The sequence below is a fragment of the Thalassophryne amazonica genome, chromosome 1 (genome assembly GCF_902500255.1).
Source record: "Thalassophryne amazonica chromosome 1, fThaAma1.1, whole genome shotgun sequence".
Lineage (NCBI taxonomy): Eukaryota > Metazoa > Chordata > Actinopteri > Batrachoidiformes > Batrachoididae > Thalassophryne > Thalassophryne amazonica.
The window spans coordinates 135,149,384-135,162,390 of NC_047103.1; the positions used below are offsets into that span (position 1 = coordinate 135,149,384).

The window sequence follows — 13,007 nt, forward strand, 5'->3', positions numbered from 1 at the left end:
TTTGATACTGTTGACCATAAAATTTTATTACAGAGATTAGAGCATGCCATAGGTATTAAAGGCACTGCGCTGCGGTGGTTTGAATCATATTTGTCTAATAGATTACAATTTGTTCATGTAAATGGGGAATCTTCTTCACAGACTAAAGTTAATTATGGAGTTCCACAAGGTTCTGTGCTAGGACCAATTTTATTCACTTTATATATGCTTCCCTTAGGCAGTATTATTAGACGGTATTGCTTAAATTTTCATTGTTACGCAGATGATACCCAGCTTTATCTATCCATGAAGCCAGAGGACACACACCAATTAGCTAAACTGCAGGATTGTCTTACAGACATAAAGACATGGATGACCTCTAATTTCCTGCTTTTAAACTCAGATAAAACTGAAGTTATTGTACTTGGCCCCACAAATCTTAGAAACATGGTGTCTAACCAGATCCTTACTCTGGATGGCATTACCCTGACCTCTAGTAATACTGTGAGAAATCTTGGAGTCATTTTTGATCAGGATATGTCGTTCAAAGTGCATATTAAACAAATATGTAGGACTGCTTTTTTGCATTTACGCAATATCTCTAAAATTAGAAAGGTCTTGTCTCAGAGTGATGCTGAAAAACTAATTCATGCATTTATTTCCTCTAGGCTGGACTATTGTAATTCATTATTATCAGGTTGTCCTAAAAGTTCCCTAAAAAGCCTTCAGTTAATTCAAAATGCTGCAGCTAGAGTACTGATGGGGACTGGAAGGAGAGAGCATATCTCACCCATATTGGCCTCTCTTCATTGGCTTCCTGTTAATTCTAGAATAGAATTTAAAATTCTTCTTCTTACTTATAAGGTTTTGAATAATCAGGTCCCATCTTATCTTAGGGACCTCGTAGTACCATATCACCCCAATAGAGCGCTTCGCTCTCAGACTGCAGGCTTACTTGTAGTTCCTAGGGTTTGTAAGAGTAGAATGGGAGGCAGAGCCTTCAGCTTTCAGGCTCCTCTCCTGTGGAACCAGCTCCCAATTCAGATCAGGGAGACAGACACCCTCTCTACTTTTAAGATTAGGCTTAAAACTTTCCTTTTTGCTAAAGCTTATAGTTAGGGCTGGATCAGGTGACCCTGAACCATCCCTTAGTTATGCTGCTATAGACGTAGACTGCTGGGGGGTTCCCATGATGCACTGTTTCTTTCTCTTTTTGCTCTGTATGCACCACTCTGCATTTAATCATTAGTGATCGATCTCTGCTCCCCTCCACAGCATGTCTTTTTCCTGGTTCTCTCCCTCAGCCCCAACCAGTCCCAGCAGAAGACTGCCCCTCCCTGAGCCTGGTTCTGCTGGAGGTTTCTTCCTGTTAAAAGGGAGTTTTTCCTTCCCACTGTAGCCAAGTGCTTGCTCACAGGGGGTCGTTTTGACCGTTGGGGTTTTACATAATTATTGTATGGCCTTGCCTTACAATATAAAGCGCCTTGGGGCAACTGTTTGTTGTGATTTGGCGCTATATAAAAAAAATTGATTGATTGATAAATCCCTGGCTATCCTGGAAAGGTACACTGTGCTCCTGTATCATCATGCTAGTGAGCCTGAGACAGTCAATGCTGCAACAAACTTCTTGTTTGCTCAGAAGGGCAGACAGAAAGAGGACATCCTACCAACGCAAGCAGCCCTTCATCAGCACATCTACCGTGCTATGTACCAGGGAGCCTTCATCTATGGCCAGACTCACACAGCAAACATCACAGTACCAGACCCTGCCAAATGGGCTGGACCAACCCAGAGTGTTGTAGACCACTGTGGACAACTCTGCCTGAGGCTAATGATGCCTGCAGAGGACTCATCTCCCATGGCTGTCAGAAAGGCTGCAGATCCAGATGCAAATGCAAAAAGGCCATGCTCGAGTGTACTGCACTGTGCAAATGCAGAGAAGAATGCGATCATTGAAATCACAAACTTGTACAGTTGTTAGCTGAGCCAAATGGAAATGCGTGAAGGCCATGTGGACCATAGTTTACTTGTTCAAATATTGTAGAATTAAGAATGTGCCTTAATATTACAAATATTTACTCTAAAGATGACACTGTAGTGTCACAAACAGTTGAAAGTAGGTGCTCACTTAGATTATGCTGTCAATGGAACTAATTTGTTTTAAGACGTATTATGCAGATAGTTATAAGAAGTTTTGTTAGTTATATAATGTTGAGTCAGCTAAGACAAGGTTTCTCATTAGACTGATTGATGGATGGGATAGTGCAGCCATCAAACCATGTTCTTGGTGCTTGTGACAGTTGATTGATGAGAAGAGAGAATCCTCACCACATGCTACTCTTGATTCACAAGGGCGTGACCTTTTACTTGCCCCAGAGCAGACAGTCAACACAAAGCACCTCCAATTTTACATATAGGAGTGTGCATTACGTTTTCTGTGGCTATGAATGTAACTATTATCTTTATCATGAGCTAAATTGTCTATTAAATTTACAGACACTTTATATTTTGCTTTTATCGGCCATTTTGGGTACCATTTTCAATTTTTCATTCAGAAAATATATGATTAGGGTTGACACCTGTCCCTTAAAATACAGAATTCTCCTTTATTTGACAATTAACTGTTGTTTATTTGATGTAAATTGTTCCATATTTTCGAGGAAACTCCACTACATCCAAGAAGCAAAAACATTTGCAAATGTACAGACGTGAGTGGGAAGAGTCGAACCCCTGGATTGACAGCATTAGTGTCAACGGGTACAAGGCAAACTGTAGGCAAACACATATTTTTATTTTTTTATTTGCTCTTAAAGTAAAAATGCCCTCACTTTAAAAATTAAATTATTGGTCTGTTTTCCTTAATATTTATGTTTATTATTGTACACTTCAGTAACTGCACAGGTTATCATTAACAGTTTTGTGTTAATAAAGCACTTAAAGCTTTAAGTATGACTAATTTTTTTTTTTCTTTCAAAATTAAATATAGCACTCCTTGGATGGTGCTAGTGGCCCTGATGAGCCGTGGTGGGCGTCCTTTATTTTCATTTCTGAAAGGTGGCAACCCTATATATGATATTAAGTAACTGTAAGAAATTTTAATTTAAGAATAATGTTTGTTTGTTTTTTTGCCAAAAGTAGCACATTCAAGGAATCACAGAGTGCTGTGCATTTTCTGCTTTTAAACTCAGATAAAACTGAAGTTATTGTACTTGGCCCCACAAATCTTAGAAACATGGTGTCTAACCAGATCCTTACTCTGGATGGCATTACCCTGACCTCTAGTAATACTGTGAGAAATCTTGGAGTCATTTTTGATCAGGATATGTCATTCAAAGCGCATATTAAACAAATATGTAGGACTGCTTTTTTGCATTTACGCAATATCTCTAAAATTAGAAAGGTCTTGTCTCAGAGTGATGCTGAAAAACTAATTCATGCATTTATTTCCTCTAGGCTGGACTATTGTAATTCATTATTATCAGGTTGTCCTAAAAGTTCCCTGAAAAGCCTTCAGTTAATTCAAAATGCTGCAGCTAGAGTACTAGCGGGGACTAGAAGGAGAGAGCATATCTCACCCATATTGGCCTCTCTTCATTGGCTTCCTGTTAATTCTAGAATAGAATTTAAAATTCTTCTTCTTACTTATAAGGTTTTGAATAATCAGGTCCCATCTTATCTTAGGGACTTCATAGTACCATATCACCCCAGTAGAGCGCTTCGCTCTCAGACTGCAGGCTTACTTGTAGTTCCTAGGGTTTGTAAGAGTAGAATGGGAGGCAGAGCCTTCAGCTTTCAGGCTCCTCTCCTGTGGAACCAGCTCCCAATTCAGATCAGGGAGACAGACACCCTCTCTACTTTTAAGATTAGGCTTAAAACTTTCCTTTTTGCTAAAGCTTATAGTTAGGGCTGGATCAGGTGACCCTGAACCATCCCTTAGTTATGCTGCTATAGACTTAGACTGCTGGGGGGTTCCCATGATGCACTGAGTGTTTCTTTCTCTTTTTGCTCTGTATGCACCACTCTGCATTTAATCATTAGTGATTGATCTCTGCTCTCTTCCACAGCATGTCTTTTTCCTGGTTCTCTCCCTCAGCCCCAACCAGTCCCAGCAGAAGACTGCCCCTCCCTGAGCCTGGTTCTGCTGGAGGTTTCTTCCTGTTAAAAGGGAGTTTTTCCTTCCCACTGTCGCCAAGTGCTTGCTCACAAGGGGTCGTTTTGACCGTTGGGGTTTTTACGTAATTATTGTATGGCCTTGCCTTACAATATAAAGCGCCTTGGGGCAACTGTTTGTTGTGATTTGGCGCTATATAAATAAAATTGATTGATTGATTGATTGAGTGCTGAATCGTGCTTAAAATGTGGGCTATTTGCAAACTTGGACACCATTTTGGAAAATGGCTGACATTTTGGGGGAAAAAAAAGTACATGTTGGGTCCATATCTGAAAATGATCTCCATGAGGTACACTATAATCCATGAAAGTTTGACGCTTTCCCCCTATTTTGAAGTTTTGTTTTTCAAACACCTGCTGGACAATCAGTGTTATGTCACACTAAGCCATTTTAACAGTGTTCCTGTGATCATCTGTATCAGCTTCAGTAAAGGTGCCTACTCTGGGCAGGTCCTTCTGCAGGGCGTTCAGGTAGCTCTCCAGAGCTAGGCGGCGCCGGTCGTTGAGCAGAGCCTCCACTCGGGCCATGTGGGTCTCCACCAGCTGCTGCCGCTCGCTGGCTGCTTCCTGCTCCAACACCTCCACCTTCTCCTGGAAACGCTGCACGCGTGCAAGCAAACAAAAACAGCGCCATGCAGACTGAGGGTGTTTGAAGAAAAGAGACCAAAGTTGGCACCATGCACGAGTTATTACCTGAATGACAACCTTCTTGTCAGCACGTGGAAGATTCTTGGCTTCTCTTTCAGCCTCCTCCCACTCTCTCATTACCTGAGCAAAAAGAAACAAGCAAAAACCATTAATTGAACTTCTTTATCAGTCGTGTTCTACCACACCTCGATTTTACACTTCAGTTAAACATCTCGTTGCTCTTTGAGGTGCAGAGCTGCTCTTTTCACAGCTGTCTAAACAGAAGAAAACCCTGACATTTGACTCCCCTGTGAAAACACATTCTCTGGGCTCCAGGCGGTAAATATCAAATCCACCATGTACGCAAACAGTTCCTTTAGACTGACAATACTCATCTACACAGCCGTCAAAGTGCAGTGAGATGAAGACTGTCGACTGCTCAGTTGGTCTTTTACTGCTTCCTTTCCATTCATCGTCTTTCATCCAGGTCAGACGTTTGACCCAGCAGCATCTGTACCGTGAACTCAACTGCATGAACTCACAAGATGACGGGCCTACAGCAACATTCCAACGCCATCTCTCACCTAGTTTGGAAAACTTTCTTATTGAACAACAAGGTCACGTATGTGTGGAGCTTTGAAAAAGGTGACGTTACTGTGGACCATCTGGCTCTCGGTTGGAAAGCGAGATGCTTGATTAAGGCAGACAATTAAAGTTAAATTGGCTCTGTTGGCTCACGCGGGAGGAATTAGCAAATAGCAGCTCATTTTTCTTCACACGGTTTCCTGTCCCTCTGTTTTCTGTGCATAAAAATATAGTTGTGATTATGCTGCTACAGGAAGCCCACTTTGACAAATCTATCGCTTCTCCATTATTTGGAGCTTTAAGCACCACAAAATCCAAGTCCCTAACACGAGCTGAAGACTCCTTCATAACTTCTCATCTTTTCACCTTATCTAAACCTTTCCACCCATTTTTATTCAATCATTTGTTCATTTTCTGCTGCTCATCCAGGTCTGTGTCACTGTGGCAGTAGACCAAGCAGCTCAACCCACACTTCCCTATCCTCAGCCAAGTCCTCTAACTCATTCCCACGAAGCTAGGAAATACAACCACTCCAGCATGTCCTGGGTCTTCACTGGGGCCTCTTCCCAGTTGGACGCACCAGGAACACACCCCCAGGGAGATGACCTGGGGTTATCCTCACCAAATGCTCGCTTAGCAGGTTCCTTTCATTGCGTTGGAGCAGCATCTCTACTCAGAGTCCCTCCCAGAGGGGATGATCCACACTTTTCTTACAGTGGACCATGGTCTCAGATTTGGAGGTGCTAACCATCATCCCAGTCACATCCCAGTGCACATACAAGGTCACTGGACACCTTCCGGTCCCTGACTGTGCATCCGAAATCCTGTCCATGAACATCACAAACAGAATTGTTGACAAGGGGCAGCCCTAGTTGAGTCTAACACCCACCCAGAACAGGTCTGAAGTAATGCCTAGAATGCAGACACAGTTTCTACTTTGGTCGTATAAAGACTGGATCATGGTTCCAGAAACCCATACCCCCCAAGGACACCTGGAGGGACCCAGGTATACATCTTTTCCAAGTCCACAAAACACATGTAGTACCTGGGACATCCTTTCACGGTGCTTTGCCTCCAGACTCTCTTTGGCTTTTTGGAAGTGGGCATGTTCATTTTCATCAGCAGGTGTCTCCAGGTAGTGGTCCACTGCATCAGGGGAGCTGGGTGTGGCTGTGGGTACTGAATGGAAAGAAAGGAAAAATAAAAAGAATCACCTTTGTTATTGTACACATTCACTTGATTTGGGCCTCAGAGGATTTTTTCCTTTGATGCTTAATCCCAATACTCAAATTCTTTACAGCCAACACAAAAGACAAGCTCAGGCTCAACATGAGGTTCCAGACAATAACATGACAATGCAACGGTTCTAAAAGTCCCCTCACACCTCTTACTTAATGCTGCCTTCATATTTGTCGCTGTTCTGCAGCCGTTAGACCAAATGTTGCTTTAAATGAGAGGACAACATCAAATTCCACCATAGTTGGATGCGAGAGTTGCTGTCTTAAAAGCATTTTTTACTTTTCCCACATGCTGCAGCAACAAGAACAAACTGGATTTGATTTTCCTTTCACACCGGCGAAAGACAGACAAGGAGAGATTAATTATGCAGTTTTCTGTCAGATAAACAGGAATAATGTTCAATATTACTGCGTGATATGAAGGTGTAATGTCACAAATCGACTTGTGAAGCAACAATCACGGTGAGATCTTCCTATTTTAATCTCTAACAGTGTGCAAACCACTAAAACAGCTGTTATGTCTTTCAAATAGGTAAATGATTGCCCTACTCATTAACACATCAAAATTACCAGGTCTCATGTTATAATCTACCATCTGTCACTGCAGATGACAGTGTATGCTGTGTGAAGATGTTTGTTCCATCCACACATGAATAAGGCCAAAAGCTTGGCTTTTACCTTAGAGGTGCTAGAGTGTACCACTGATGCCAACAGACTCAGTTAGAGAACATGAGTTCAGATCTTCATGGGGACTTTACTTTCTTCATGTGTGTTACAAACACAATCTTACCCCCAGAAAAAAAGCAGTTTCAACGACAAGGTTAAGGTTAGATTATGGTAAATTTGTGCTAGGTTTGCTTAAGGTTAGAGTTAAGTTTAGGATTATGGCTATGTTGGGTTGGGTTATGGTTAAATTTGGTTAAGGTTAAATATAGATTAGGTTTAGCTAAGGTTAGATTTAAGGTTAGGGTTATGTTGGGTTTAGGCTAAAGGTTAAATCTGGTTCAGGGTAAAGATACTTTAGGTGTAGTTACGTTTATAGTTAATACAAGGGTTATGTTAGGGTTAAGCTTGGGTGTTGGATAAAAAGTTGAGTTTAACTCGACTGCAATTGATTTTCATTACAGCCTGAGTCAAAACTACTGGTACCCCTAGATTTTAAGTACAGAATCGAAAATATATGTACAGATAAAAACGAATAAAAAAAATGAATAAAAATTTTATTTTTAAAATGTCCAACATTATTAAACAACAAGAAAATAAAATTATTTTATAGAGTATAATTAAGAATACAGACAGTGGGCAGAAAGGTAAACTGTAGCTGACATTTCATGTCTTGTAACAGGTGATGCAACAGACAAAACTTACAATATCCCCAGTTTATCCAACCAACAGCCACCAAACCTCCTTCAGAGCTGTTATGGGAGTTTTGATTACTTCCATCACTCACTCAGTTTTCCCTCAGTAACTCAAATTTTGGGAAATGCTAACTCTCATGCAATGTACCTCACAGTACCATACTGTTAGGATATCTTAATAATTGATAGAAATGCGTTCCAAGACCTAGTTAGTGAGTTGGAAATGTTCATGTGTGACTTTTCTCAAAAATACAGGCTGTGAAAGTGTTGATTTCCTGGAAATTTACCATATAAAAGCTTTTTTGATTGTTGTTAGTCAATAACAGTGGACATTTTAGTAACTATTCTGATACAAAATATGTTCATTTACATTTATTTCAGAACATATTTTAAATTCTGCGTTTGACATACACGGGTCCTAATAATTCTAACAGGACTGTTTTTAGTTCACCTTCTGTGATACAATTCTAAAACAACAATTGCTTATCATTTTAATACTCTAAATTATACCGTTGTACAATGAGTTCATATAACATTGATTGAAACCAACACAATGTATCGAGTCAAAAATCCCAGGAATTACACATATACACAGTCTTGTTCAAGCTCACAGAGTTAAGCATCATGGGTAAAAGCACCTGAAAACTCCTCAGAGATCCTCCAGTCTCAGTGCACATAATCATAAAAATCACATCCTGATGGGTTTGTGCGAGATCAAGGAGGAAAGAAAATAAGACAGTGGTTGTGGTGTTAGATGACAACGCCCTCCAAAAGGAAACAACCAGTGACCCACAGCATTTTGAAGACAGACACACAAAATCCCATTTTCATTTCATTTTCCCCTGCAGAGATTCAGGCACTGGAATTTACCCTGCAGTCTCAAAAGCAGAAAGCAAATCGAACACTGTGGTTGAACTGATGTGAATATAAAAGATTGAATCAGCAGAGAGTCGATTTTGTCTCACAAGTGAATAACCAAAGGCGCTTATTAATCTGTGTGGGCGTGAGCATGCCTGAAGGTTACATGGCCCGTGAAATGGGTTTTCTGTAAACAGAGTGCTTGACTGGCCAAAACAGAAAAATAATAGAGACCTTGTTCAGTGTGACCAAAGCCACTTCATTAAAAAAAAAAATTTTTTTGCCCCTTGAGATCAATTTAATCAATTTAATTCTCTTATGCAAATGTCGTGTTTTCTGTAATAACTGATATTAAAGTGCATCTAGAAAGTATTCACAGTTTTCCACATTTTATGTTACAGCCTTATTCCAAAATGGAGCAAATACATTTTTTGCTTAAAATTCTACTCACAACACCCCATAATGACAACATGATTTTTTGGGGGGGAAATTTTTGCAAATTTATTAAAAATAAAAAAATTAAACTCAGCCACACGGGGTGTGCAGCCAGTGTGCCGGTGTCGCAGACTGAACAGTTCCCCTAAAAATTTATCCACCCTGCCTCTCCTGCGCATGCGTCATTTCTGAGCTCATCCGCTCGTCTAAGACAGAGTCTCTTCACCCAAAGCAAACAAATGGATTAATGGGATTATTAACCATCAGATGACAAGGTAAAGCCTAAAGTCAATTTTAAGGAGAAACAAGGCCGTTTTAAGCCGAAACAAGGCAATTCTTGGTGACTCTTTGAAATGACTGCCACGCAGTGAATGCATCAGCTAGTAGCTCATGTAGCCGCAGCGCTCTGATCGTTTCCTCTGTCTTTTATGATGAAATAATGCTGAATTTATGTGGAAATGAATGTTGCACAAAAGCTTCAGAGATCTGTTGCTGAGATAGATGATGACTGGAGTGCAGTTTTAAGCAGAAATTAGGTGATAATCCATGAACCGCGGGTAATGACGCATGCGCAGTGAAAGCAGGGCGGATCGATTTTTAGTGGGGACCATTCGGTCTGTGACACCGGTCCCAAGCCTGGATAAATGAGGTTGCGTCAGGAAGGCATCCAGAGTAAAACACGCCAACTCAACCATGCAGACTAAGAATCGAATTTCCATACCAGATTGGTCGAGGCCCAGATTAACAACGTCCGCCACTGGTGCTGTTGCCCAAAAGGGTGTCAGGGGAAATTGGGCTACTGCTGGGAAAAGAAGAAGAAGAGGAGGAGAACATGTCCACAGACAGCAGGAGAAGAGGAAAACTAGAAGGATGGAAATGAGAGTAGGGTCTTTGAATGTTGGTAGTATGACTGGTAAAGAGAAAGAGCTGGTTGACATGATGGAGAGAAGAAAGGTAGACATAAATGTGTGTGCAAGAGACCAAGTGGAAAGGAAGTAAGAGCAGGAGCATTGGCAGTGGGTTCAAGTTGTTGTATCATGGTGAGGATAGGAAGAGAAATGGTGTTGGGGTCATTTTAAGGGAAGAGTATGTTAAGAGTGTCTTGGAGGTTAAGTGAGTGTCTGACAGGGTGATTAGTGTGAAGTGGGAAATTGAAGGGGTGATGATGAATATCATCAGTGCAGGTAGGTTGTGAAATGAAGGAGAAGGGAGATTTTTAGAGTGAGTAAGATGAGGTGGTGGAGAGTGTGCCCAAGCATGAAAGAGTGGTGATAGGAGCAGACTTCAATGGGCATGTTGGTGAAGGGAACAAAGGTGATGAAGTAATGGGTAGATATGGTATCAAGGACAAGAATGTGGAAGGACAGATGATAGTTGATTTTGCAAAAAGGATGGAAATGGCTGTTGTGAATATCTACTTTAGGAAACAGAAGGAGCACAGGGTGACATATAAGAGTGGAGGAAGTTGCACGCAGGTGGACTACATTCTTTATAGGAGATGCAAGCTAAAAGAAATCGAAGACTAGAAGGTGGTGGCAGGAGAGAGTGCAGTGAGACAGCATAGGATGGTGCTTTGTAGGATGACTTTACAGGTAAAGAAAAAGAAGTGACAGCTCAACAAAAGATCAGATGGTGGAAGCTGAAGGAGGAAGACTGTTGTGTGAAATTTAATGAGCAGGTGAGAGAAGCACTGGATGGAGGGGAAGCAATTTTGGACAACTGGAAAAGTACTACAGATGTGGTGAGGGAGACACCTAAGATGGTACTGGGTGTAACATCTGGACAGTGGAAGGAAGACAAGGAGACTTAGTGGTGGAACGAAGCGGTCCAGAAAGCATAAGGAGATAGAGGCTGGTGAAAAGGTTTTGGGATAGTCAGAGAGATGAAGAAAGTAGACAGCAGTACATTGAGATGCGGCATAAGGAGAAAAGAGAACTGGCAAAAGCTAATGAAAAGGCATATTGCAAGCTGTACAAGAAGCTGAATAGTAAGGAAGGAAAAAAGGACTTGTACCGATTGGCCAGACAAAGGGACAGAGCTGGAAACAATGTGCAGCAAGTTAGGGTGGTAAAAGATACACATGGTAATGTGCTGACAAGTGAGGAGTGTGTGTTGAGAAGATGGAGAAAATATTTTGAGGAGCTGACAAATGAAGAAAATGAAAGAGAGAAAAGGCTGGATGAGTGAGAGTAAGTCAGGAAGTACAAGAGATTAGTAAGGAAGAAGTGAGAGCAGCTATGGAAAGGACAAAGAGCGGAAAGGTAGTTGGTCCAGATGACATTCCAGTGGAGGCATGGAAATGTCTAGGAGAGATGGCAGTGGAGTTTCTAACCAGAATGTTTAATAAAATCTTGGAAAGTGAGAGGATGCCTGAGGAGTGGAGACGAAGTGTGCTGGTTCCTATTTTTAAGAACAAGGGTGATATGCAGAGCTGTAGTAACTACAGAGGCATAAAGTTGATCAGCCACAGCATGAAGTTATGGGAAAGAGTAGCAGAAGCTAGGCTTAGAAAACAGGTGATCTGTGGGCAGAAATAGGGGTTCATGCCAAGAAAGAGCACTACAGATGCAATGTTTGCTCTGAGAATACTGTTGAAGTATAGCGAAGACCAGAAAGAGTTACACTGTGTGTTTGTGGACTCAGAAAAAGCTTATGACAGGTTGCCAAGAGAAGAGTTGTGGTACTGTATGAGGAATTCTGGAGTGACAGAGAAGTATGTTAGGGTAGTGCAGGACATGTACAAGAATAGTGTGAGAATAGTGTGAGAACAGTGGTGAGATGCACAGTCGGAATGACAGACTCATTCAAGGTGGAGGTGGGCTTATGCCAAGGATCAGATCTGAGTCTTTTCTTGTTCACAATGGTGATGGACAGGTTAACAGATGAGAGAACGGAGGAGTCTCCATGGACTACGATGTTTGCAGATGATATTGTGATCTGTAGTGAGAGTAGAGAGCAAGTTGAGTATAGCTTGGAGAGGTGGAGATATGCTCTGGCGAACAGGGGAATGAAAGTCAGCAGAAGCAAGACTGAGTACATGTGTATGAATGAGAGGGAGCCTGGTGGAATAGTGCAGTTACAAGGAGTAGAGGTGGTGAAAATAGATGAGTTTAAATACTTGGGATCAACTGTCCAAAGTAATGGAGAGTGTGGTAGAGAGGTGAAGAAGACAGTGTAGGCAGGGTGGAGTGGGTGGAGAAAGGTGGCAGGAATGATTTGTGACTGAAGAATAGCATAAGTGAAGGGAAAGTCTACAAGACAATAGTGAGACCAGCTATGTTGAATGGCTTAGAGACAGTGGGACTAACAGAAAGACAGGAGGCAGAGCTGGAGGTGGCAGAGCTGAAGATGTTGAGATTGTGTTTGGGAGTGATGAGAATAGACAGAATTAGGAATGAACATATCAGAGGGATAGCTCAGGTGGGACGGTTTGGAGACAAAGTGAGAGAGGCGAGACCGAGATCGAGAAGGTTTGGACATGTGCAGAGAAGGGGCCCAGTGTATGTAGGGAGAAGGATGCTGAGGATGGAGCCACCAGGCAGGAGGAGAAGAGGGAGGCCAAAGAGGAGGTTTATGGATGTGCTGAGGGAGGACAGAGAAAGATACAGAGGACAGGGTGAGATGGAAACAACTGATCTGATGTGATGACCCCTAACGGGAGCAGCCGAAAGATAAAGAAAAAGATTACAAAGAAAAAAAGAAAATCACATGTACACAATTATTCACAGCCTTTACCCAATACTTTGTTGATGCAGCT

General features: G+C 41.7%; 1 protein-coding gene across 3 annotated transcripts in view; it reads right to left on the bottom strand.

Moving 5' to 3' along the window:
- Window positions 1-13,007, bottom strand: part of appa (amyloid beta (A4) precursor protein a) — a 134,819-nt gene that overhangs the window by 27,951 nt on the left and 93,861 nt on the right. For all 3 annotated transcript variants that reach the window (XM_034175191.1, XM_034175185.1, XM_034175196.1), the window contains 3 exons: window positions 6,407-6,540; window positions 4,843-4,917; window positions 4,591-4,749 (listed from right to left, as the gene is read on the bottom strand). In XM_034175191.1, the coding sequence (XP_034031082.1) occupies window positions 4,591-4,749; window positions 4,843-4,917; window positions 6,407-6,540 (368 nt within the window). The remainder of the gene's footprint in view (window positions 1-4,590; window positions 4,750-4,842; window positions 4,918-6,406; window positions 6,541-13,007) is intronic.